Below are 27,928 nucleotides of genomic sequence, written 5' to 3' on the forward strand. Positions count from 1 at the left end.
AAAGTTCCTGGCTTTCATTATCCCTCTGAAATTATACAGGTCAAAGTAAAACATGGACCCGAGATGTTGCAGCCTTTGCTTAACTGCACCACTAAGGACTTGAAAAATGCTTGTTATAAAGTGAGGGAAAAGTAATTTCAAAGGCAAATAATTTCGGAAAATATATTTTTACTGAGTGGAAGAACAAGGTAACAGTCATCAAGCAACTGTCATAACAAAATCAACTATTACCTAATTGAGCCTACTACATCTATCATATTGATCACTATCATGGTTCATTGAGCAGACAGCCAAATAAATAACAAGCAAAACTTCATGGATTTCATCCATAAGTAAACGCTTTCCACTAAGAGTAAAGATAAAGCTTACAAATGAAGACCACTACCTAACATTTAGTTAAGAGATTTAACGAATTTCACTGATCAGAGCTGATGAACATATCAAATATTACAGTTTTTCACTACTGTCAAGACATCCCAAGCAAAGTGACAGCTTGACAGGGTTGGTGGATTTCTACAACTAAAGCCAGTTAACAATGTTTTGACTTAAGATGTCACTTTCCCACAGCAAGTAGCCCAAACAATTTTGCTCCTAGGACAACTCATTCAGTGGTTCAATTTTGCTTGCAAAAATCAACACAGTATAATGCTTTAAACATATGGGGGGGGGGGGGGGGGGAGGACAAATATCAAAATACATATGCCTTAAGTACATAATTTACTGGACTTTATAATAGCAGGGTTGCCTTTGAGTGTCTGATACCCCAGAGATTTGTAGTTAAGTATCCACTTTTGTTCATCCCTAGGAAAACTACAAGTTCAAGGGCAGACTAGTCAGAGGTATCCTTAACCAAGACTCCAAGTACTCCTAACACTCTACTCCTGCGAATCCCAATTACTATGGCTAGCAGAACTAAGTAAGTAGGAAACAGCAGAAATATTAGCGAAGTTTACCTGGTCTAATGTAACAGGCTGCTGTAAGACTATAAATTCAGCACTTGATCGTGCAGTTAAAATTCACTTTACCTGTACTATTTGATGTCTTATTTTGTGTTTGGAAGAGGTGAAAATATGTTTTTTAATATTTTCAGCTGTGTCTGTTCTTCTTTTCCTCAGCTACCTGAAATACCTGGAAATATCTTTCTCTTGACCACACTGAGATTTTCAAATGGAGCTTTGTCAGGTCTAGAAGTTTGGCCACAAATGACATTGTTTAAAAGAAAACTGGAAAGGTCCTACCTTTAGCCCAGGCTTTTCTCTCGTAGATTTCCTCTACTGCATCTGAAATCTTCTTAATATTCTCTTTGATTTTTCTCTGGCTTAAGTTGGAACCTTCTTTATATGCTAAATGGTCTTGGGTATAAGTCTTCTGTGTAATGGCGTCCACTACCTCCAGTCCATCCTGTATTACTGGATCTACCTTTCTTCTGAAAAAGTCGACATAGGATGTGTAGACAGCATTATTCTTTCTGTGTTCATCTGTGTTTTGGTGCTCTATGTAAGCCTCGCTGGCCACAGAAATTGCATTTCCTTCCCCACTGATCTCTGTTGGTGTCACAGTTTCAGAAGTGTCGGCCTCCATGTTTTCTGCTCGGCTGAAATAGTTCTCAGAGCTCTGGATAAATCTGACTCCACAGAGGTCACACTGTGTTTGGTCAATATCTGCTTTTTTGAAGATCTCTGATACAAATTCCTCTCCTTCCATCGCAACAGACTCAGCTTTGGAGCAGGCCTTCCTTTTCCATTTCATGCACAGAGAAACAAAATGAAAGACACGACGCAGGTGGCGTTGGGCAGATGCTTTCTGCTCTTGCCTCTGTTGCTTGCTGAGTGCAATGACTTCCAGGGGATCTTTTTGGTCCTCTAAGCAATGAACCCTTTCAAGTTCCTTTTCTAGCTCATCAGCATATTCTGTCTTATCCAAAGAGGTCGTAAACCTGTCAAGGTTTATGGGTTCGTACAGGATGCCGCGTATGGGTGGGTGCCCCTGAGTGTAGGCAGAGTCCCACTTCCACCGGCAGTCAACCAAGTGCTCTGCATCTCGCTCTGTCAGCAGCTCCTGCAGGCCTGCAGCAATCTCTCTTACACGTGTAGCATCACTCACTTGTTCCACAACCCTTAGCAATCTTGCAGGCACTTTAGAGGGAGAGTCTTTCTGCATTGATTTCAGCATTGTCTTGATTTCAGGAAAGTGGTGGCATAAGTGGGATCGATATTTAGAATTCTGCACCTGGTCAGCATTCAGTAACATCACTAGGCACAGCACTACAGTCCGCTCAGCCTCCCCTGAAGTTATGCAGTCAGGATCCCCAAAAGCATCCAGAATGACATTGAACCTTCCATGAATACCACACAAAACTTCAGCCAGATAACAGAGATGAGATCTGAAATTCTGTACAGCTACGTATGCGTCCTTTGGTCTATACTCTTGTATAATAGAAAATGAGTCTCTAGGTTCTTTGTTATGGCCCTTGCTTCTGAACAAAAACTCCCAGTAATGAATGAGAGCAATGTAACTTTTTGGAAAGCAGAGTGTGATGTTCTTGGAGAGACGCATCAAGACAGCACAACAGAGAATATACTGGAATTCCAACAACATCACCGTATTTCCTATGCTTGGAATCAGGTATCTCGTGCATTTCTTAACCAGGACATTCATAAAACGGAAAAAAAACCTCTTACAGTTTTCTGGGTTTTTATGAACATAGAATTGCTCAAGTGAATTTTGAAGGAGTCTAATGAAGCACAAGTGTGTTCTTCCTGCGTTTTCAGTATTTTTGTCAGGTAGCAACATACCATGTCTGCCCTCTATTCCTTTGGCCTTTCCTCCCTGGCCTTTAGTCTTTGGTAAGTTTTTTGCCTTTAACAAGGCAAAGTTAAGCTCTTTGTTATAATCATCCTCCTCCTTAAAAAGAAGTTTCTCAAATTCTTCAGGATATCCCGAAGATAAGATGAAAACTTGCATGGCACTTAGCCACAAGTCAGTTGATTCTCTTCTGGCTGCAGTGTCCTCCTTTTTAAACTTGAATGTGATATACTCCTTCAACGCCGCCCTACAGGGTTTGGAAATAACGTCACTGAATTCCAGTATTTCTTTGCATGCCTTTGGGTTCTCAGACAGTATTCTCAAATGAAAATGATTAGGAAAAAACATCTCTAGGAGGGCTTTACATGATGCATATCTGTGAGCACTCAAAATATCATCAAAGCTTTTGCACTGATTCAGCAGCTCTTTAGGGAAAATGCACCTGGCTTCCAACAGCAGTCCACTTACTGCCACCAAATGCATTTTACACTGAAATATTGTCTTTGCTTCATGGCGCAACAAGGGCTTATGGTAACCCTCACAGGTTTTGTCTTCACAGTTCAAGCCAGCAATGAACTTCATACAAGTATCAGGGTAATGCTTGTTCAGTAATTCATGGGTGATAGAGCACAACCTGCTTAACAAGTGCTGCTTCAAAGCCGATTTTACCTCCTCTGTGCTTACTGAGAAATCACCTTTTGTCTTCCTCTCTTTCAGGCTTGGCTTGTCTGACAAAAACTTGAGAATAGGTTCAGCTTCATTTTGAGACACCTGGCAACTGTCACCTGTTGGGACAATCCCAAAATAGGCAAAACATGACTTCACCATATCTTTCTCTGCATTGGTGGCTGCTTTCTTCAAACCCCTAACCAGACTCAGAAGAGCCATTAAGCCGCGCATTGCCATAAAGAGGATATTCTGGTTAGGAGTGCTGCAGCGAGATAATGCAAAGAGAGCTTCAACTGCACCAGCAGAATGATTCAGAGAGAGGAACTGACTGTATGCACTGCTCAGCTTTGTGCAGTCTCCTGTCAGAGCTCCCTGCAAAAACACAGCCTCAGCAATGCCAGACTTCTGCTCGGTTTGTTCACAAAGTTCAAGGGCTTCCTTTAGGATGACTTCCATGTTCACCAGGTCTGATTCTGAGCAGCAAGTCACACCAGCACGTGCTGCAGCAAGCAAACACAATGCACGGAACTCTTTTATAGCTGTGAGGTTGGCGGCTTCCAGAGCAAACCCATGTTGTTTCATTAACTTTGCAGCTTCTTCCTCTCGACCTTCCCTTTTCAGTAAGTCTGCTGTTTGGTGCAAGCATCCACGAGACTTCAGAAACTCAAGCTGATCTTCTATATCAAGTTTTGAAAGGACTCGCATCATTTCCTCAGTTCTGTTCATACTCAGGTACTTTGCAGCTGCTTCCAAATACAACTGATTTGCTGTACACGAGAGTTTGGAAACCATCTGTCCTTTTGTATTTAACATCTCTTCGTATCTGAAATAACAGATCAACTTACTACCACAGATGACTAACCTAGACAAAAAACCACTGCGTTTCTAAAAAGCCCCTAAGACATTAAACAAATAGCTGCCCCCAGAAGCCTTCAAAAAGGCCAACTATTGCAAGTTATATGTCCGTCACGCAAAAAAACCCCAACAATCACGTGATTTTAAAAGATCTACAGAAAGAACTTAGTTACAACATAAGGTTGTCTGAAGCAAGACCATTAAAACTTCTGCTACAAATTAAGATCATGAGGTTTACAGCATTAGTGGATCTTTCCCCATGTTGTCAAATCACTGTACAGATTATTTTTATCATGTTTTGTCAGTGATAATCTTCTGTTTATTAAAGTAAACCTCAATACAAAATGGTTGTTAACATGAACAGAAGCCAGAATGAAATAAACACGAATTTCAGTGAATTCTCCACAAGTCAATATAGATAATATTCTGAAAAATTTACATAAACTGGTCAGTTTAGACAACTCTTTCAATTCTGTTGTATGTACTTCTGTATACTTTGCTCCTTATTAAGTGCCTAAGCACCTTAACTTAGTTGGCAAGATGACTTGAATGCTTGAACTTTTGATCAAACTATCTCTATGTATTAAACAAGCTTAAAAACCCCAACTGTCATTATTAAGGTACATCACAAAGGATTTCAGTGAAGGTGTGTAACTGTAGGCTTGCTAGAATTTTAACTGCTGTACACCTTCTTCAAAAGTAATCAATTAATTTAGGTGTAATGAAAAGTGTGGCCAATAAATGAACTGTTTACGCAGTACAAGAATGTGCAAATGAGGTCACAGGGGTGGTGCCAGAGGCAAAGTTTTGTCAAAAAGATACTAATAAGATCAGTTTATGAAGCACAGTCTGAAGCAGTTCTTAACTGCTCTGAGCCAGCACAGCAGAGACGGTGTGGAAAAGTTAATCTCAGAGACTGGGACCAAGAATCTGTCAGAGAGGCAGTGCAAGCTGCTCATTTAAATAACTATTCTTTGCTCTTAAGTTAGAGATTTTGAAGAGGCAAATAGTTTATTTGCCACAACAACTGCTGCATTACATATACATCTAATGGTATAACTCCTACAGAAGTCAGTGACTAAGCGGCTAAATCCATTACTATTTAAGTCTTAAAAGAGAAGTATTTAATACTTCTATTAAATATTTTTGTCATATTTACTGGCTGAAGGAGAATTACATGACTAGTAATAAAGACTGGGAAAAATTCCCAGGAAAATGAAGCTAAGTCACTGCTCCAGCTGTGAATGCAGTAGGATGCTTTCACCATGTTATCATTACCAAAGTGAGAATTCTGACAAAGTTAATTTAACTTGATATAAAACAAAGTCACCATCCAAAACTCGTGAAAATTTGATGGCAAACCAGCAGTATTATTGTGAATTTGGAAATGGAAAGGAGAATTATATTCCAATACCATCTTGGAAGACATACCTTTCAACTGCCTTTGCTGCTTCTTCATAGAGTTCTTCTTGACAATACATTTTAATTGCCAGATCAAACTCCTCAATTTGTTCATAACATTCAGATGCTTCTTTGTAGCACTGGCTTTTCTGATAGTAAACTGCAGCATCTCTCATCTGCAATGCAGAAATCAGTAATGAAACTGAAGTGCTCTAAACAGTCAAAACTACATAAATAGAATTCAGTAACTCCATCAGGTAGGCATCTCACAGATAAGCACATTTTAATAAATGTATCTGAATGTAATCAAATACATACTGAAGTAATCATCATTAAAATTGAAAAAATTTAAAAAAATCCTTAAAAACGTGTGTCCAAAAAACTGGAATGCAAAATTAAAGGTATTATACAGGATTTCCAAAGCACTTTTTATTCACCCAGCTCTGCCTGTTAAAAAACACCATACACACTTCTGTTGACTTGCAAATTTCTCAGAATCAACAGAATTAGATTAAAATAGTTATGGATGCAGAATGGGAACCCTAACCTTGTATCCTAAACTTTAAATATTTGGGAACAACACCTTTACCTTCTTTCTAGGATGGAAATTAACTCTGTCCCAGCCGAAACCAGGACACAGTGGAAACACTGCAAACAAAAAATGTTCAATATCCTCATACACTTAGAAAATTATTGTTGGCACATTACTTAACCCTTACAAGTTTCAAGGTTCCACTTAGATGGTGTAATCAGTGACATTTCAGTATCATCAGAGTATTGAATGAAATAACAGCTTAAGTTTCATTAAACTGGTCATTAATTAACTTCCGACTGCAAAGCAGAAATAAGTTTCATTAAACTGGTCATTAATTAACTTTCGACTGCAAAGCATAAATGACTGATGGTGACATTCGAGGAAAGCCAAAGAAATAAACCTAGACTGCATAACTGCATCACTGTCCTCTTCATTTCCCTTCTGGCTATTCTGTGACAAATGCTTCCTCTTGAATGGCCCAGCTTAAAGAGCTGTTTCAGTTCAGTTACTAATATGTCACAGAAGAATACTATCACCTTATGAGTAATATGAGGGGAAAAAAGCTGTAGGAAAAGGAAAGTGATAAGGAGAGGATAGTTTAGAGGATTTAATACCTTTCCTAACTTTTTACACAGTTCTGCACAGAGCCGGAACTCCTTTGATTGAAACAGACATTTTAATGATAGTTTTGGTTCTCCACATTCCAAATAAGTTTTAGCCAATGTCATGTATTCCATCTGTTTCTCCCTGTAGAAAGTAAGAGAAAATTACTGCCTACATACAAATTCAATTTAGGATCACGTGATCTGCCACTGAATCCAACCAACACTGATATCATGTGTTCTTTTTCATATATAACCTGATAAGGTATTACCTTACAATTAGTTATATGTTGGGGTGACACATTTCTGTCCAGAAGTCTATTCCAGAATCTCACTGCTCTGGCAGCAAGAAGCTTTTTTTTTTTCTTTTTTTTAAAAATAAAATTCTCAAACTAAAGTGTACTAGTGTGGTTTTGTGCTGCTCCTCCTTTCTAGCTTAACTTGCTCCTCCCTTCCTTTCTGCTGTTTAGCCCCAATGCCATTAAAGACAACAGTCAAATTTGTTCTCAGCCTTTGCTCTGTATAACCAAACAAGCCCAGCCTTTCTGGTTTCCTTGCAGCATGTCTTATTTTCTTCCCAGATCTAGTCTGAGTTCATCATTCTTGAACCTGGAGGATCAGAAGCATACAGAGCATTCCCTATTATATAGCACACAGGTATCTTATTTATGCTTTGTACACTACCATTAATACCGCTACTAAAAAAAAAAATAAAATGCCACTTTCACAGCTTCATTATTGCACGTTTTGTCAACTTAATATATCCTAATATACCCAATTTCTTCTCAGGCTTTATGCAGTTGACAAGCACCACAGCTCACAACCAACTGAAAAAACATTTTTTCAGTCCCATCAACAAATTCTCTATGATTACAAAATGTTATGAGTATCTTTATACTTCTAGCCAGGGCCACTAATATAAAACAGGTGATTTTAAAAGGTAAAATCTTGACTAACTCCAGCAATAACGTTTCTCTAGACCTTCCCCCTCCTCCCTTCAGTGCTAGCCTCCTCTGTTCTAGTCATTCCTTACCCACTCTGCTATGACTAGTAGTTTTCAGCCTCCCCAGAACGAGCAGGAATTAATTCACTGAGGTCTAGAATCCTCCTCATGAAGTTTTTCCTGTCTTATTTAAGACAAGTCCCAAGCAGTTTTTCAACCACTTCATGAAACTGCAAACTTTCTTCCCTGTCAAACCCTTGAGCTGTTTTGCCCAGCTGACGGCACGAACTAAATGATTTATCTCAAAATCTGTCCCTTTAAAAACACCCTTTGGTTGACATCTACTTCTGCTTGTTTAGATTGACTCTAATTTCACCCCAAAGCTCACTTTTTGTTAGCAGCTTTTCTTTCCCAATATGTACCACCATTCCGTCTTCTTTGTTAGGTGAACCTGCAGTGGGATTAACTGGAGTTGAGCACTGCTGATGGTGTATGTTCTGTCCACATCTAAGAACATAAAGCCTTTTGAGGTAATGCAAATCCTGTTGCTTTTCTCTCACATAACCAGTAAGCCCCTTCAATGGCCACATTTGGTCTGGACAGCCTACAGCATACAAGTGCTCCCTCTGCTCCCCAAAGTGCCCAGATCCTGTTGGAGCTGTGCTAGACTTTCCAATTTTTTACATCTCTTTTACCACCCACAGACAAAGAAAGATGTGCAGACACCTAACCTAGCCTGCATGGTTCTCTGGTGCCTCCAGTCCAGTCCCACAACTGTGACAGGAATGTCCCCCTGCACACAACCTGTGAGGTCCGGCACTGCAGAATGACACCTGCCCATCTGTGTTCACACTTACTTGGGGCTGCTTTTCTTTGAGTGCACTTTGAGAACAGCATCGTGTGCCAGGGCCAGTTTTGACTTCTCAGCTGCTCCTCCCTTTTGGTAACATTTGGCTGCAACCTGGGGTGAAATCATACACAGCATTCACACACGTGCATGGCTTAGCACATAAAAGCAATACTTAATTTTACAGTCACTGTAATGGAAAACAGAAAGACTGGCAGGGTGCCTGGAAGAAGGAAAAGGCAAAACATTGCAGTATATTTTTAGGGCAAAAAGAAAAGCTTTAAAGTCGGTCTACAAGTGACTATCACAGTTAGAATTTTAATAACAAAGTTTTACATGGAAGTAGTGAAAGCAACATTTCTGGTAGGCCAATAGAACAAACAGCACACACAATCTGAATGATGGTCTAAACCATTAATGGACCAGTCACCAGGCATCTACCACAAATTCCATTAATAAAAGTTAGGAAAAACAATGTGGGTAAAGTTAAATCAAAAAGCATGGAGCTTTTATTCATGGTTTTACCATACCAGGTCCTTTCTGTGATAAGCTAAAGAGCAACAGCATGAGTTACCATGCTCCTAGCAATGTTTGCTTCATTACCACCTTGCTCATTCTGCAACACCATTATTTCTTTATTCTATCCATTAATTTAGTATTTTCTTCTGTTTAGAAATTGCACGTTGCAAGCTACTCTTAGAACTGCCAAATTCACCAGATAATTTCTTCTTAATGTGGCAATGATAAACAAAGAACAGGATTATAAAGAAAGAAGCAGATAATATAGCTAATACATTTCAGATTTCAAGATGAATTTTTTTCAGCTGTGTATTTTTTATCTAAACAATTTTCTGACCATTTAGGAAATTGCCCTTTGTTTTCAAGGGTAGATAAAGACTGTCTGTACAGTGGCAGCCGATTGTTTTGATTTTTGCCTTGTTATAGATATCTATTTTCCATATAAAAATTGTACGTTACTATCAGCAAAAAATGGCAGCTTTCCTTCTGCCATGATAAAAAAAAACCCCACAATTTTATTTCATAGAATCATAGAATATTTGAAGTTGGAAGGGACTCGTCAGGATCATTGAGTCCAACTTCTGCTCCTTGCAGGACTACCTAAAACTAAACCACACGACTAAGAGCATTGTCAATGCTCCTTGAATTCTGACAGGCTTGGTGCCGTGACCACTTTCCTGCGGAGCCTCTCCCAGTGACCAACCACCCTCTTTTTGAAGAACCTTTTCCTCACATCATCTGAGCTTCCCCTGATGCAGCTTCCTTCCATTTCCTTGTGTCCTATTGCTGGTCACCAGAGAGAGGAGACCAGCACCTCCCCCTCCATTGCCTCTCTGGAGGAAGTTGTAGACTGCGATGCGGTCACCCCTCAGCCTTCTCTTCTCCAAGCAGAACAAGCCAAGTGACTTCAGTTGCCCCTCGTAACTCCTGCCTTTGAGACCGTTCACCATCTTGGTAGCCTTCCTCTGGACCCACTCTAACAGTTTGATGCCCTTCTTGTATTGAGGCACCCAAAACTGCACACGGTACTTGAGGTGGGGCTGCAACAGTGGAGCATAAAGTGGGACCGCCACTTCCCTTGACTGGCTAGCTATGCTGCTGTTGATGCACCCCAGGACACAGCTGGCCCTTTTTGCTGTCAAAGCACACTGTTGACTCATATTCAACTTGCCATCAACCCAGACCCTCAGATCTCTTTCCACAGAGCTGCTCTCCAGCCTCTTATCCCCTAATTTGTGTGTATAACCAGGATTACCCCATCCCAGATACAGAATCCAGCACTTGCTCTTGTTAAATTTGACACAGTTGGTAATTGCGCAGCTCTCTATCCAGATCCCTCTGTAAGGTCTTTCTATCCTCCAGAGAGTTCACAGCTCCTCCTGATTTAGAATCATTGGCAAACTTACTTCATATACATTCACTTCCTGCATCCAGTTCATTTATAAAATCATTAAAGAGCACTGGGCCTAACACTGAGCCCTGGTGTCTGGCCACCAGCCTGTTACAACCCCATTCGCTAGAACTCTTTGAGTCCAGTCAGTTGCTCACCCAACGTGTTATGGGCTTGTCTAGCTGTGCTGGACATCTTGCCCAGAAGGACAGTGTGAGAAACAGTGTCAAAAGCTTTGCTAAAATCCAAACCCACCACATCTACTCACTTCCCTTGGCCAACTCGATGGGTGATGCTGTCATAAAAGGAAATTAAGTTGGTTAAGTAGGAGTTTCCCCTTGTGAACATGTGCTGGCTACGACCAATGACTGCATTGTCTCTCAAGTGTTTTTCAGGAACAGCCAGAATAACCTTCTCCATTATCTTACCAGGCACTGCAGTGAGACAGAAAGGCCTAAAATTACCAGGGTCTTCCTTCTTACCCTTCTTGAAAATTGGGACATTTGCCAGCTTCCAGTCAACTGGGACCTCTCCAGACTCCCAAGACCAATGAAAAATAATGGAGAGAGGTCTCGCAGTAAAATCCATCAGCTCTTTCAGTACCCTGTAATGAATCCCTTTGGGCCCCACAGGCTTATGTGCATCCACCTGGAGCAGCAAGTCTCAAACAAGTTCAGAGTTGGCTGGGAGTTTATCATCCCCCCAGCCATGGCCTTCCAACACTGGGCTCTGGGGGTCCCAAGGTCCATAATCAGTTTTAAAGAGAGGCACAGAAGGCATTAACTGTCTCTGCTTTGTCTATGTCCCTATCTGTGAGGGGACTGACTTCATCAAGTAATGGACCAGTGCTGTCTCTGATCCTCCTTTTGCTGTTGATGTATTTAAAAAAGGCCTTTTTGCTGTCCTTCGCAGTGCTGGCCAGCTTGAACTCTGATCAAGCTTCGGCTACACGAATTTTCTCCCTACGGTGTCAAACGGCATCCCTATAGTCCTCTCACGTCACCTGTCCTTGCTTCCGATGTCCACAGACTTTCCTTTTTCGCCTAAGTTCTAGAAGATCCCTGCTCATCCAAGTCAGCCTTTTGCCCCACTTGCTTGACTTCTGACACTTTGGAATTGCCTGCTCCTGCACTTTTAAGATGTTCTTAAAAAGTGACCTTCATTCATGGACCCCAAGATCTTCAAAAGCAGATTCCCAAGGGACCTTTCTAACTAGCTCCCTCAGCAGCCCAAAGCCTGCTCTCCCCATATCCAGGGTCAAAGTTTTGCTGGCAGTTTTTCTCCTGCCACCAACGATTTGAAACTGAACTACTTCGTGGTCACTGTGATCAAGACAGCCGCCAATCAACAATTTGCCCATTAGTCCCTCTGTTTACAAACAATAAATCTAGCAGCACATCTTTCCTAGTCGGCTCCCTTTGTACCTGCACCAAGAAGTTATCTTCAACATGCTCCAGAAATTTCCTGGACCTGTTTGTGTCTGCTGTATGATATTCCCAGTTGATGTCTAGAAAGTTAAAATTGCCTGTAAAGGCAAGGGCAGTTGATCTAGAGATATCTCTGAATTCCTTGTAAAATAATTCATTGGTGTTGTCATCCTGGCTGGGTTTTTCTTCCATTCCATTAGCTGTCATCTCATATCTGAATTGTATTAACTATCAGCTTAGGAAATAAAAGGTTGTAAAATCTCCATGTTCTTTAAATAGCAAGGGAATGAAAGCATCATTTTGCTACTCTTTCTGCAGTTCTCTTAGTGCTCCCTTCATTCTTACGTGCCGTGCCTCAACACATGTTTTGTATTTGTATCCTGCCCCAAAAAACATAAAAGGGCTCAGAGATCATCACCCAAATCAATATACTTCCAAGAAATGTTTTCATTTTCCTACAGTAATGTGTAATTATATTGTCAAGCATGTGGTTTAGATTCACAGATTCCAGTCAATTCCAGTTGTTGCTAGTAACTGTTTTTTCCAACGATCTTTTGTTTGTGCACATTAAAATGTATTTCCCTCACTGGACTGCAAATTTCATAGTATTGCATTTGAGATTACAGACAATAGGCTTGCTCTCCCTGCTTACTTCTTGCAAGATGTTTACAAGTACACTGTAGACACCTACGCAACTACAAACCACAAACTCAAATACACAGCTACAGAGCAACTGAAGGTTTATAGATAATTTTATAGATGTAAATAAAAAAAAATGGTTCCAAAATAGACAAGAATCCTTATTTCAGTTAAACACATGCTCCTACCGCCCAGAACTGATGTTTAGCATAATAGTCTCCCTGTGCAATCCATTCTTCTGGAGTTGATGTTTTAGCAAACATGCTGTCATCTAAATCTAGAAGGTCAGAGGTAAACATTTTATGTTAGAATGGATAAACCACAGAAACCACTTATCATGTACCAAAACTAAGCATTAACATCTCATAATGTTCCAAATTCTTTATGATCTGTGCTCACATCAGTAATGGTAACTACGAATTAAATACATTTTATCCCTCTCAATCAGCGCTGAAAAATCAACAAGTTGGGTTTGGTTTTGAAAGACCTTTAAAAATCATACTTGTTTTTTGGACAAAACTTTGAGTAAATCCACTGTCTTTATAGAAACCAAATTTTCTCCTTTGATAAATTGCTTTTAGCTGGGATGGTCTTCCATGAACATCCTTCATTACTGTGCAGGTGTGACGGATGCAGCCCTTCTGTTTGAACTAACTGATCCTTGGTCCAGGCAGATGCTCAGCAAGTAGACCTAACCAAAGTTAATACTATTGTGTGAGTCTACCAGCGAGAACACAGCACCAAAACCAAAAAAATCCAGTCTGGCTGGAGATTGGGCTGGTAAGCAGCTGAAACCATATAAACACAGCAGAAAATCTGAGTACAAATCAACTGCTTTACACCATAAATATCTGCAGCCATCAGGGTGCATTGAGTTCTCCAGCCATAGCAGCTGACTGAGCGGTGGTGATCTGGTGATCTCCCCTTCAGTAGGGACGCCTCTCAAGGTTACCCCTTGAGGCTGAGAGATCCCTTATCTGACACCAGATATCAATGGGTTGGTGACATTTCTGCATGCGTATAACAGTTACGATATGTATAGTAAGCTTACATGATAATCTTTGTATCCCATTCGATCTTTAAATGTAGTATTGACCACCAATCCATCCGCACTTACTAAATATTTTACATATCTACGTTTACTGGTTAGAATTCAATAAACTAACTACTAGATCAGATCTGAGTGATCTCTGACTTCTGCAACAGCAAACTTAACACTAATAAATTAGCAGTGAAATTATGTATTAACATACACATCTGATCTTTAGAGCCAAAAGAAATAAGACCTACTGAAAACAGTGGGAATTTGCAAGGCATACTGTTAAGAGTGACCAAGAGTGACTTCTTTATTACACAGCCTAATAGCAACAAAGCATGAGTAGGCTGTCCTGTTTGACAGTCTTTTAAGAAAGCTTTAGGATAACTTTACCTTTCTTTTCATCTGTTTTGACAACCCGAACAAATTCTCTTTTGATGAAATACTTAAAAGCTGGAGCTCGTTTATCACTGTCTTCATCAAAGATCCAAAGATTTACTCTGGCTCTTGTAATGGCAGTATATAATTGCTTTAGTTCTCCATTCAGCATCTGAAGCGGAAGCAAAAAAACCCCACACAAAAACAACACAATAAAATAAAATAAATGAAATGAGCTAAGTTGTTAGAAACAGCCTAACACAATTCATGGTTATAAGAAAACAGTGAATATATACAGAATGAATAACAAAGTATCTTTAAGTAAGCAAGTCAAAATATTAAACATATGATTTGTCAATTACATAAGCCATTTCCCAGCTAATTTGCATGCAACTACTGCTACCGCAAATCTAGCTGCTCCAGCTGTGACAGTCCATTTTCCTTCTAATCACTTGTACATATATATAATCATTCATTTTTTACCATACAATCCTGAAAATAACCCACTCACTAGATTCTAAGAAGTTTCCTTAATTTTAAGGTAGTGACACTGACCTGAAACCAGACCAAAGCAATAATATTTACATGCTCATTTGCTATTTGCTTTAACTGCAGCTATTCTGTAAATATACCTAAAAGTCTATTACATGTAGTTTTTTGTTCTCTTATCAAATTACATACACAAAGAACCTCTTATCTTTCAAAATCAAGATTACACTATACAAATGCGATCAACTACTAAAAAGATAAAGCAACCTCAACAAGCATGGAACTACAGGATGAAAGGATTTCTTGACAAAATTCCCCTACTTCTAAGATTTAAGAATTTAATTTAGCCTTCCTATTCCTAATGTTACAAAAAACTCACCTTGTACATTTCCACATTAAAGGAAGTTCTTTTCTGCATACCAGTAGCATCCTCTAAAGGCATTTCGATTAGCAATTTGCTTCCTACTTGCACGTCTGAATCAGGAGTATAAGAAGTAATTATCTTCCATTCTTTGCTAGCCTAAAATGTCAAAAGAATGAGGTTTACTTGTATGCAGCAATCACTACTGTCCACATATGCAAAAGATAAGGTCATATGTTGTGATTGACCAAAGCACTCTCACAACTGAAGAAGGCTCAGAGGAGACGAGTAGAAAAAAAAAAAAAAAATCTCAGGGAAGAATGTAAAGAATAATGAGCAATTTTCATCAAGAAAGCTGAACTTCATCACAACGCACGTGGGGTTGAAGGGTAACCTTTGTTTGAGATACATGTCTGTACCAGGTGGCCATCAAGTCGAATACAAATCTTTCCCTAAAACAGTAATCTCCTATTGTGCCACCCAGACCAACATGGGGGAAAGTGAGTATGTGGCTCAGTCCAACAGAGCGGGTAAAAACTGAGCAACAAACAAAACAACCCTGGAAGAATGCAACTGGCTTGAGCTGGCTTCAAGGTACATATTACTTTAATTACTTTTTTAGAGGACTGGGGATGCTGAGCATCATGATGGTGGAGCATATAAGCATCACTAATGGGAATCACGTTTGTGTTGTGATTCCACTGTGTATTGATTGCCATTGTTATATTATGCTTGCTTTGTGATTTCAGGATACTGCTGTATCTTCAGGATACTTCTAAATCCAAACCATATGCACTGCCTAATATATCAAATAAGTACATTTGATATTAAACATTAAAACCTCCTTGGGTGAACTATAAATTTTCAGCTAAACTTGAAGGTACACCCCTACAATGGATGGCCCATCCATGGGGGAAAGGAAGAAATCAGGTTACCCTCATCATGGATGAGGAGGCTCAAGGTTTATTCCTAGGGCCAGGGACTCTGCAACAAATCCCAATACTGCAAATCACTGAGGCAGACTCACAGTGGGGGTGTGCTGACTACAGGGCCAGACTCCCTGCCAGCTTGGGGCAGGATGAAAGGTAAACAGTGGTGGGATAATGCTCCTGAGTTACGATCCATCATGCTAAAATCTGCTAAGACATGTTGGATCAATCTCAGCCTGTAGGTGAGGATGGGCAGCTGTCTCTGGTCAGAGAATATTTAACTCTGACACAGCGACAAGTGAGAAATCCTACAAATCTGCAGAGACACAAATGTATGTTAAGTGTGGCAGCAGATTGGTGTGGCGCACTCTCTTGCCATGTAACAAATACCAGCTCCTGATTACACTGTTCTGCAGGTTCCTGATCCCACACAAAACTAACAACCCATAAAATCGTAAGCATATTTTAAGTTATGTTCATTTCCCACCCTTTTTGGTATTTAATTGAAAACTGATTACATACTGCCAAATTTCTGGCACAAAAAAAATACACTTAGTAAGGATGAAACAGCATTTTTTTTATATATATACGGTTTGGAGCTTTAAGCAACCTGATACAGGTGAACTGTCTTCCTAAGGGAAAAAAATGCAGAAAGTTTCTCTTGCAAAATGTATTTTGAATTTAATCATCAATCAAAACATTCCTAAACCCATCATGGATTACAAAATGACAACCAGCTAACGGTATCAGTTTGGTCAACAGCTGCTGGTTTTGGGGGGTTTGTTTTTTTTTCCTTTTAGATTCTTCATTCAAATCTGCTTCTTGAAACAAGACATCTCAAATACCATTTTCAAGCCCAATAAAAAGAAGACCCAACACATTACAAACAGCACGCAGCCACATTTGCTGTGTTTACAAACAGTTCACAGAATCAGCTTTACAAAACTAGAAAACCTCAGAGTGAGCTGCTTCCTTGCCTGCTTGTTTAGCTGCTCAAATCAACTCAATTACTCATGACTCGCAGGAAAACGAAAGAATTGTATGAAAACAGCTCTCCAGGCCTGACATATGCTAGCCTAAGTTAAAATGCTCTACACAACTCAACTCTGTTAAACTGATCCTGCTATATTCTGATGAATGGTTCATTGTTTTTCTGAGCACAACTTGCATCACCAAAACCAAATCATCTTTGAAAAATCTACCATGGCAGCCAGCGCTGTACTGTCCCCGAATCTCAGTAAGCCAGACACAAGTTCATTTACCTCAGGCTCCTTTCTTCTGCCCTCACATGTCTACTAACCTCTATGATGAGCCACCAGTAAGCTGCCCTCAGTTTTCCTGTGGCTTTCCTGTGCTGAAAACCACATCTGAGAGACCCTGTTTTGAAGGCTGGAGGCAGAGGGCATCTGCAACAGAGATGTTCACACTGAATGTTTAATTGCAGAGAAACTCGGCCGTGGGCATTCTCAAGTCTCTGCAGGCATGTTCAATAAGGATGCTGCCTACTGCTTGGCTGGAGGCAGGCTGAGGGAGGGCTTGGCGATGCTCCAGCAACAACAGCGAGGCTGCTGCGGGTTCACAGCTTTTCGCAAGGAGCCTTGAGGACTGCACCCCTGCCAGGTCTGGAGCTACAGGAAACCCTGGAGAGACAGGGTCTGAGCTCCCCAGACCACTAGAAAGGGAGAAAAGGCAGTACCTAAGAAATAAGAAATACAAAACACAAAACACCTCCAGGAAAGAACGTCTTTATCAAAGGCCATTCTGTGGCCGATGGTCTCCACTATAGACTGTGAGACCTTCCCAAGTTTCCTGACAGCTCCTGAGCTAGACTAGAATGAGTTTTCTGGAGCTAAGCTGTGGATGGCTACCCCACCCCACCTCCCCCAAACACATACACATACTATTTGATTCTAAACATAATTGGTTTACTAAGCTTCTAATTTTAAAAAATCATTCTGTTTCATTTTGCCTGGGGCTGAGAAATGATTTCAAGTCCAGCACAACCTTTTTGGTGTGCTAGCTCATGAACCAGAATGAGTTTTCTGGAGCTAAGCTGTGGAGGGCTACAGAACACGCTCCTCACTGCCACCCCACAAAACACATACACACACGATTTGATTCTAAACATAATTGTTTTACGATTTTGTGGTGATGCAAAGCAGGGGGTCTAAGGTGCTTTTCTGGGACCTGGAACTCCAGTGTAAGATAAAGAGTATGAGAGGGTGATGGATTGTCCCTCCACCAGTTGCTCTGACCTGAACCAAGCTAGCAGAGTAGTCTTGATATGCAGCAGCAGAGTGTGTGTGTGCATGCACGCATGCATGCACTGTTGTGTGAAGCCCAAGGCTCTCCCTTAAATTGAAGGAAAACACAGCACAAATGGAAGATGGTCTCACGACATAGAACTATGAGCCCTGTTTTCTATTGTGATGAAATCACCCATCTTCAGAGGAAACGGGGAATCCTTCTCCAGCTGGAAAGCCAGTTAGACTACATATAAAATTAAGACTTAGGGAAAAATGCAGAAAATGGGTGAGAATTAAATACCTCTGAGTCTGTGAAAAAGTTGTAAAGGAGTACATCATCAAATTCCAAGCCCTTTGCTTCATAAACTGTCAGTACAAGTGCTAAACTAAGTTCCTCCGGTATCTTCTCCTTTGCAGTTTCATTTGCCACTAATACCACCTGTCATAAAATACATTAATAAAAAAGAACATATTAGGGGCGGTGAGGGAGGTAATGGCTACATGGAGAAAGCATACCAACATGTCACGATAATGCAATAGCCTTTGCAAAACCAGACAACACTTAACACAGACATTCCACAACACTCTGCAAAAGTCACAAAGCTGCCACTAGAAGACTGACAAATGCACAGTTGATCTGCAGTTGCAGACCTGGTCTAAGAAAATTTGGAGTTATAAAGGAACGGGACAGGCAACACCTGATGTAAAAGAACAGAAAGAGCCAGACACGTATTAAGAAAATAGAGAAACCAACACAATAAAGGTTTCTAAGTTTAAAAAGCATAAATTACCAGTAAGATACAAGGGCTTAAAAAAGAAAGTTGTGGGCAGTCCACACAAAATGATTTAGCAACAGAGCTGGAAGAATCTGCAGAAAGCCGTATACCTAAGAAAAGCAAACCTGATGTGCTCCAAATTCAATGGGTTGTGTTTTCCTTTTGTTGCCCCTCAGCAGAATTGCTAGGTCACTAACACTGCAGGACTCCAAGACCGTAGGTTTTGGTCCATCAAAAAGACCACAGTCCTTAGGAAGCCGATCAAAAGATTCTGGGAAATAATGCTGAAGCAAATCAACCACTCCAGATGCTAAACGGAGAATACCTGTAATAAGAAAAATACAGATTTTAAACTTCAGTCTTACTGTCCCATACTCTCTTGCAAACACACTTATAAAAGTTTTTGTCAGAATTTTGAAATCAAGAAACATCATGACAAAAACACTAGGCAGAGAAGAGAGAACTTGTAAGGTCTGTTTCATGTTTCTGCCATTTTGAGTGGACCTCATTCTTGGGCCTGTAAAGATCAGCAAGCATGCTACAAAGGGTTAGCAGCATTCTCACAAAATGAAGGTGAGAAACATGTAAGAAAAGCAGAAGCCGCGCACCAATGCTGCAAAGTCTAGTGACTTGGGATGGGACAACAGAAATAGATGTGATTATTTGTTAAAATTTTCCTTCAAACAAATACAGTCAAAACATGCAATAAGCACGAGTGTTCAAAAAAAATGATAATTTTTAAAAACATTCATTCTTGGTTTTCCTGTTGACAAAATACAGAATTTGCATGTCAGAAAAAGCTGGCCATCTGATCTCTTAAAAGGACAGGTCACTTAAAGATGCTTCAAATTGACCAGTAGAAAACTTAGACCATTAGTAACATCTGAAGAGCACAGGCTCATATCATAAATAGATTTGTTACTCTACCTGAATGGGACCTGTAGTTCTGGTACAGCTGGTATATTCTTCTTGGTTTTCTAACACGCTGCTTCTTGTTCATGGAGTTCTTGCTTGCGTAATGAAACAGTGACCTCAGATCACTGAAACGAAAAGCAACTCCTTTCATTATGCTCTGGGCAGTGTCACCAGTTAGAAACATGGCATTCGGGTCATTGATGCATTTCATTAACAGTGCTAGCTCAGCTTGGGTGAAATCCTGTATCTCATCACCATAGAACTCATGGATGGACCATGGCAGCTCCCTGAGCTTTGAGAGTCTTTGAGATAAGTTATAGAGCAAATCTTCTTCATCAAAGTAACCTCTCTGTGACCGTATCTGCTGATAAAGACAAAAGAGGTGATAGATTTCACTCCTGTCTTCTGTGAAGTTTGGTGATCTCTTTCGGCCTAACTTTTTGTACTGCTCCTCAGTAAGTTTACCTCCAAAGCAACTCAGTGCCTCAAAAGAGCCTTTTAGAAACGATTTTATTTCTTTCCAAACCAGTGCTGGATTGTACAAGCTTTTACCTTTTATCATTTTTGGCCATATTTCATTTGCAAATACATCGTAAGTCACAAAAGTCCGAGGATCACTTTCCCTAGAGTATGCATCTGCATCTCCTTCATCATCACTATGTTCTGCTTCAGTGTTACCTTCTTCATCCTCATCTTGCCAATTTGGTACAACTATGTCCTCTTGAGGACTCCAGCCCACAATGATTCTTTTAAGGCTTCCATCTTCATTTCTTGGAAAAAATGGGTCAGGTATGGATGCATCCAGTAACAGCAACAACTGCTTGGAGGTGACAAACAATGGAAAATTTTCATCTTTAATATCTTGTAGCTTGTGGACATTTGGCTCCAGAGGCTTGAAGTGACTGGTCACCTTGGAAGATTTGCTAAGTTCAATGAAATTCTTCTGAACTTCTTGGCACAAGACAGGATTTTTTGTCACAAAGATCTGGTGCAGGTGCTCCAACCTGTTTGATGCTTCTGCGCTACACATTTGGTCTTCTTCACAGTCATCACATGAATTCATTTCCGCACCAGCTGTGCCCACAGGAACCTTTTCATCCTCGCTGTCCTGGTCTTGCTCGTCACTCACCTGCTCCTCGCTCGAATCATCACTGTCTTGTTTCAGTTCACTCTCTTCATTCCCTAACCTAGCTTTTTCAGCCTCACTGCACTGTCTTTGCTGCCACGTTTGCCTCTCCAGCAGAGGACCATTTGCTGAGGTAGATTTTTCCCAGTACGAATAGAATTTCTTCCAAAGCCTATACAAGCAGCAAGTTGTCTTTCCTGTCCCACTTCGCCCAATTAAAATGATTGGTTCCATGGGCTTTGGATTGAGATCAATTACTGCGTACTCCAATTCCCCAACTCGGAAAGGGTATTCAACAGAAGAATGTACATCATTTATAATGTTAAGCGCCATGTTAGTACTGAAGCTGTGAAATTTCATTATATTGAATTCCAATTCTGCTGCACTGGCTGGGGGGAAATACTCAGGTATGGTAGTTTTTTTTGATTTTTCTGCCTCTGGGTCTTCAACATAACAACGTGGAACACGCTTCTGGTTGTGGTTCTGATGACCTTCGTTTATGCCCTTGAGCTTTTTCCTCAAGATGCAGGATAAACCACGATTGTAGGAAATACATATATTATCCAAGACACGGTTCAGCTTGCAGTGATCGAGAACAATGGCCCAAATTCTGATTATTTCCGTGTAAACTCTACCTGATTTTTCTGGAAGACTTTCTGTCTGTTCTGTCTCCATGATCTTTTCTGCACTCTCGCTGCAACGAGGAGAAAAGTCAATTGCAAGTTCCCATAGCATTCTTGCACCTTTGTCCAATTTGGCTTCATACAGCTGGATATCAGCTTTCAAGTGTTTCAGTGGCTTCCAAAGGCCCCTAGTCCATTCCCCATTGCCAAGCTGCTTAATTGTCATTATAGTTTTAGTTTTGAGATAATGAGGTACAGCTTTGCTGCTCAACGTCTTCAGCATTTCAGGAGTGCACTCTATTTCCCAGGTCATGTTATCAAACTCCTGCACATATGCCTCAATATCCAGAATCTTGCCTTTCTCTTCCTCTGGTTCTTCCTTCTCTCTATTAGGCAGGGCCATATTAAATTCCCCTTCTCCCTTCGTTTTCTCCCAGTTATCCCCTTCTCCTTCAGGATAAGCTACGCTTCCACAAGGTTGTGAGGACTCGCTTTTTCCCACTTCCAAATTAGTCTGGGCCGAAGATGGCTTTTGTACCAGAGGATGATCCTTTCTCAGGGTGTCACTCAATTTCAATTGCTGAATTAAAGCTGTGATTGCCTGCAGTAGACTCTCCTGCAGTGTTAAGGGGCTATTTGTTCTTTCTGTCTCCTGCTTTGCCAACTGATCTTTTTTTGTCTTTACAGAACGTGGGGTTTTTAAATCATTATGCGCTGCGTTGCCAGATGGTGCCTTTAATGAGGACCCAGATGAAGAACGCCCTGTGCTCTTTGGCTGTGAAATCTCAGAGGCTGGAATGGGCTTAGATGTTTTAACTGACTGCCCTGCGGTATCCTGCCGGTACTTCTTTTTCTCCAGTGCAGCATTATTCCAGGCAAGCAGCAGTGGGTCATTTTTTTTAATTCTATGTCTCACATCTCTTCCTAATTTGTTTTTTATATTAAAATTAACATCAAATTTTGCCAATGACTCCATTACTCTCTTAGCCTGTTTTGAAAATCCTCTCTGAAAAACAACATGCATCACTGTATTTCCATTCTCATCTTGTATGTTTGGATTAAGATATGGAAAGTCAGAAGGTCTTGAAGCAAAGAGATCAAGTAGATAGTTCAAGATGTCTAAACCGGTGCCATCTGAAAGCAAGAAAACAAACAAAATTTAACTTGCTTTACAAGGCTGCTTTGTAGGCCAAAAATTTTTAATACTTTTTTTTCTGCAGCTATTAAATGAAATTTGCTTTCAAAAGAAAAAAATAATCTACATTTCATGTTTTACAAACATGCTTATTTGAAATGGCTTAAAACTGAGCTTTTCTAATATTCAAGGAAAATAACACAACAGCAGCAAAGCTTTAGAAATCTCTAGTGCTGCAATTGTTCCTGTAGTGTCAGTCAATTCCTTTGTTTTTTTAACCTCTGGATACAGACAGATTAGTTCATCTTCCAACATCAGTCCTGACTGCTACACAAGGGAGGGTCATGACTGGTCATCTGGGCAAGCATCAGCTTCTGGGTACTGCTCTGGGGTCATTTGGTTCGCTTTACTACGCCACCGAGAAGTAATGTGCTGAAGATAACTTTGGTTTACTAAAATAACCTGTGGCAAATCCTCATTATTTTCTGACATCTGAAGTCCCTATAGCAACTTCCTACAAATTAATATCAGTCCAATACCTCCCTGGGGTAAAAAAAAAAAAAAGAAAAGAGATATTCTACAGTTTTCTGGATTTAATCCACATCATATATGTGGATTTAAATCACATAATATATGTGAAACATTTCCTTCCTAACTGTAAAATAGTGACACATCAAAATAATCGTAAAGAAATTCCACCTCAAAAAATTTACACAGCGAAAAATACTTAAGAGAAGATATTGTCATTAGACTTCTTAATCTTTTGATTAAAAAATTACAACTGGTAGTATCTATGTTGTTAATCTCTCTAAAGCTATCAAGTGAAATGTTTGTGCTTTAAAAATTAATAAATTCATTATTTATCCTTCAACTCAAAAACGCATTCTTTCTTAGTTTAAAATCAAACCTTACTGTGGGGTTTAACTTGATAGTTTATCTTTATTTCTTACATTTTTATGTAAGGCCTACAGTCCTCTCACTCACTCCTCCTCTGAACAAAACTTTGCTCGATTTATGACTGAACAAAAACTGGGAAACAGATTTCAGATGTAGGATTTTCTTCAAAGTCCACTGCTGTTGCTCTGCCTTTACCTTTGTTTCTTCCCAGATCCTTCCCATTTACTTTATTCCCACCTAGTACACATATTACAGGGCTTCAGAGAGGAGCCTTCCTTTCTGAATCAGCTTGATTAAATAAGAATATATTCACAAAACAGTAAGTGATGGAGACACTACAGGTACTTGATTCCTCCTGGTCACTTGAGCTACCATTAACCTTCCTTATAGTCCCAGCCGCTGCAACCAGAGAGCAGAACACATCAACTCAAAGACTCGAAGACTGGGGTATATGCTCTGGCTTGCAGACTTTAGGGGCTGAGACACAGTCAGACATCCTGACCTGCTGCCTCTGCTATCGCATCAGTGAACAGCAGCAGAAGGGGTAGTGGGCTGCACAGGTAAGAAACGGGGATGTTTTCAACAGCTGCTGTGAAAACAAATGGTGGACATCTGACAGAGCTGTGTCCCCTAGCCCCGGGCACACACAAGCCTTACCTCTATTATTTAAACAGATGGAAACTGCAGCATGCAAGGGAGTATCTCCTTGTGCAATGGAAACATTCCGAGGATCTGCACCTTTGCTCAGCAGCAAATACACTAGTTCAAAATAACTCTTTTTGAGGCATATTTGCAGTGGTATCTCAGAGTTGGTTCCAATCCCATCTGGCAGAGCTGGTGTAAAGGACACAAAAATATCAAGGGTTAAACCAGATATGCCAGATCTGCAAACTACAGAAAGTTCTAAACAGATGAAGGTAGATGCTGATTGCTGTGCAGGGGACTTTTTTTTTTTTTTTTTTGACCGCTTTTTACATGTATCCATTAAAAGAGTTTCTAAGACAATCTTCAGAATCTCCTCTTACCTCCCATTAAGCTAAGCAACCAGTCTTCCTGTTGCGATAGGAAGACAGAAAAGCCAGGTCTATCTTCTTCAAGTCAGTCAGTCACTGACCAAAAGAAGCCTCCTTGCATTCACAAGGCTGCAACAGGACTGTGTGCCCATAATTCATAGCTAACAGCAAGTTATAAGATGAAATGAAAAATGCCAGAGTAATTCTAGGAATAAACCTCATGCTAAAGAAAAGAAATTACGTCTACACTAGCTAAAAAGAGACAGACATCTGGTCATGCCTTTGAAACCACTGAAGTTGTCAATTACTTGTAACACAACAACAGACTGAACCCAAAGACCGTGGCTTATAGTTTCTGTCAGGATAATACTGTGGCTGCAGACAGAGAAATTAAAAACCAAAGAAACTACAAGCAAAGGAGCAACAATAATCTTTGGCCTTTGACCTTTTACCAACCTGACAGCCAGATTTCGTTTGAAAAACATCTTCCATCCCATGTAGCCTTACTAGCTTCCCCATGTCGCACACAGCAGATGCAGCCAATGGACTGCATTCCAACAAACTCCTGCACTTATACAGAGCCACAAAAAACAAGCACTGGTATTTCTGAAACTATGTTGCTCCAAACATGCCAAGTAAAATACTGGATCTTTTATAACACATGAATATTGCAGAATTTTTCACCTCCTCGTTCAATCAAGCATCTTATGAGGTGCACTTGCTCATCCGATCTGTCACACCGTTGGATAATGTTGCAAATGTCAACATCTGAAAGACTGCAGTTTTTGAAGAGTCCTCCACCTGATGGCTCTTCCCCACTGGCCTTCCCTGTTAGCAGCAGCAAAACTTTATGCCACATTTGCTTCTCCAGCAACTGTTTTATGAAGCTGTTAGCACAGGCATGGGAGATGTTGCAAACCACCCCTTCAGGGATTTCTGCAAGACAGTCAAGACAACGTAACTCACTCAAAGTCACATAATAAAATCCATCTCACTGTGAACTGATTTCAGAATAATGAACTCATTAAATTCAAAGTACAGAACAGCAAAATGCAACACTTGCATCTTCCCATCCTTATACTGACAGCCAAGTAAGTTTGAACCGTTTGATTCATCATACTGAATTTTTGTGCAGATTCTGGCAGTTCTAAGTGCAAAACACAACTGTAAAAATAAGTATGTTGTTCCAGTAATATACATTGCAGAAACAAGGAAGAGAAGGAAGGATAAAAGAGCAAGAACTGTATGTTAGCATCAAACACATTTTTCACAGCAATTAGGTTTTGTGAAGGGGAGAAATAAGAACTCGCTGTACCTTTCAGAGAAGACAGCTGTTTCAGAAATCGCTTAACTGCATCTTCCTTCAATACATTTTTATGATGTGCTCCATTTTCAAACCTGTAGAACTGGACAAACTGTTCAAGAACATCCAGGAGAGAATCCGTACCAGCTACAGCTCTGCTTTCATTCCTCCCTGCAAAACATTACAGAAGCTGAAAATCCTGATCCTTGCTGTCATGTTTTCAGGGCAGGACTGTAGGCTGTAATATGTTACATTTCAGGACTCTTAAGAAATGTGTAGTGGCAGGTTAAAATCAGATGGCTGAAACTTACTGCAAAAGCCAGTCCTGTGATGGATTTCGTATCCCAAAGGGTATTTGACACACTCATCAAACACACTTTACCATAATACACTAGGTTGAAACCTGTAGTAGTTCACAAATTGGTCTGCATGCAGGCAGGACACTGCTGCCTCACAGTGGTATCATTGTTTAGAATTTTTAGAGATGACTAAAAGCAGTCATGTTTCTTTTCAGTATACAGTTTTAATCAGACGTGCTGAGCTTGTCTGCTTCCTCAGTGTCGTTTAAGAAATACAGCCATGAAATAATATGTCCTTTTAAAAGGAAGAAACAAAACAAACAAAAAAACCCCTACCACACCAAAACGATACCTACAAGTTTAACAGATACTTAGGTAACGGGCAATGAGAGATTTTAAATTGTGACCCAATAAATGCCCTTAAATAAAAACTGAAAGACTTGGCCTGACTTTCCTAAAAGCTTTGAGGAATTCGGGTACATCAAAGACCAAACAAAACAGCAGCTTTACCTCTTAGGACAAAGAGACAGACAAGGTTGGTCATCTTTTTAGCAGCAAGGACTAACCTCAGACTGTTACCTGTAAAGCAGTGGCTTATTCTACAACCCTTCACTTTGCACGAAGCCTAAAAAAGTCTTGTGGCCTGTGCATTGCCAATAAATAAAGACCACAAAAGACAGGCTGAGCTACCTGGAACACCAACCAAAGCAATTACCACCACAGGGGTACTGGTGATAACCTCATAACTGAGAGCCACTGGGCTAAGACCTTCACCAGAGCAGAGATCCCTACAGTAAAGAAAAAGAAACTGGGAATCTGCTTGCCAGGAGCCGTAAGATGCAAATGCAATGAAACCAAGTGCTTTCTGGTAAACTTCTATGCAATACACACACGCAAATAGAGATGTAGCCTAAAAACTTTGGGTTTTGCCAAATTTGATCTGCCTGTGCAACCTTTTGCTCCATCTGTGCTTTGAGATTTGCATGACATAAGCAAGTTCTGGTTTGAAAAGGTATGCTTTGGGTTAATACAGTAATACTGCTGATCGAGGTGTTACCTTAAAAGTCCTGCCTGGTTAGTGCCAACGAAAACAAGCAGATTAGGCACCAAGCCATCTCAGAAAGACTGTACTGAAGAAACGCTTTCAAGATGAACAATGTCCATGCTCGGGACCTATTTTTAAACAGCAGTCTAAACCACGGCTTGAAAAGATCAGCTGCAGGATATACCTCCTCAGTTTCTGAACCTCAAAGTCCTGCAGAAGCGTCTTGCCTCCCAGCCAATTTGTCAGTTCTCAAGTGGATACTCACAAGAGCTTCTCTGAATGGCCTCCTACGACTGGATCCTCTGCTGGACATGTCTTGTGGCCCACTACAGTCTCTTTAAAAACTAGGATTTAAGTAACAACCAAGCTGTAGTGCCAATGCTGCCTATAAGGTGCATCCTGCAGGGACCCTCTAGTCCTGAGGGTATACAGCTTCCCACCTCGTGCCCCAGCTAGCATCTCTCTGACCATACTACAGTACAGGCAGCTCAGGCATGCTCCATTTGTTAGGGCAGCCAGGAAACTATGTAAGGGTTAGCCAGACTCAATACTGTCACACTGGGGTGGTATTGTAAATTTGTATTGTTTTCTCATTCTCTTTTATTGGTGTGGAAGAGGAAATTCCCATTATGTGGGCAATTGCACCTGATACGTTAATTTCCAGAGCAGAAAATTATAAAAAACCATACATGTCAGAATCCTTTTCAGAACTGACAGACTATTAT

General features: G+C 40.4%; 1 protein-coding gene across 3 annotated transcripts in view; it reads right to left on the reverse strand.

Annotated features, from left to right (window-relative positions):
• Positions 1-27,928, reverse strand: part of TRANK1 (tetratricopeptide repeat and ankyrin repeat containing 1) — a 65,846-nt gene that overhangs the window by 2,482 nt on the left and 35,436 nt on the right. For all 3 annotated transcript variants that reach the window (XM_055804279.1, XM_055804278.1, XM_055804280.1), the window contains 13 exons: positions 25,872-26,030; positions 25,241-25,492; positions 24,201-24,377; positions 19,775-22,645; positions 18,973-19,172; positions 18,373-18,510; positions 14,915-15,055; positions 14,062-14,218; positions 12,821-12,909; positions 8,668-8,771; positions 6,880-7,012; positions 5,761-5,906; positions 1,239-4,297 (listed from right to left, as the gene is read on the reverse strand). In XM_055804279.1, the coding sequence (XP_055660254.1) occupies positions 1,239-4,297; positions 5,761-5,906; positions 6,880-7,012; positions 8,668-8,771; positions 12,821-12,909; positions 14,062-14,218; positions 14,915-15,055; positions 18,373-18,510; positions 18,973-19,172; positions 19,775-22,645; positions 24,201-24,377; positions 25,241-25,492; positions 25,872-26,030 (7,626 nt within the window). The remainder of the gene's footprint in view (positions 1-1,238; positions 4,298-5,760; positions 5,907-6,879; positions 7,013-8,667; positions 8,772-12,820; positions 12,910-14,061; positions 14,219-14,914; positions 15,056-18,372; positions 18,511-18,972; positions 19,173-19,774; positions 22,646-24,200; positions 24,378-25,240; positions 25,493-25,871; positions 26,031-27,928) is intronic.

Source organism: Falco peregrinus, chromosome 5, assembly GCF_023634155.1.
Source record: "Falco peregrinus isolate bFalPer1 chromosome 5, bFalPer1.pri, whole genome shotgun sequence".
NCBI lineage: Eukaryota > Metazoa > Chordata > Aves > Falconiformes > Falconidae > Falco > Falco peregrinus.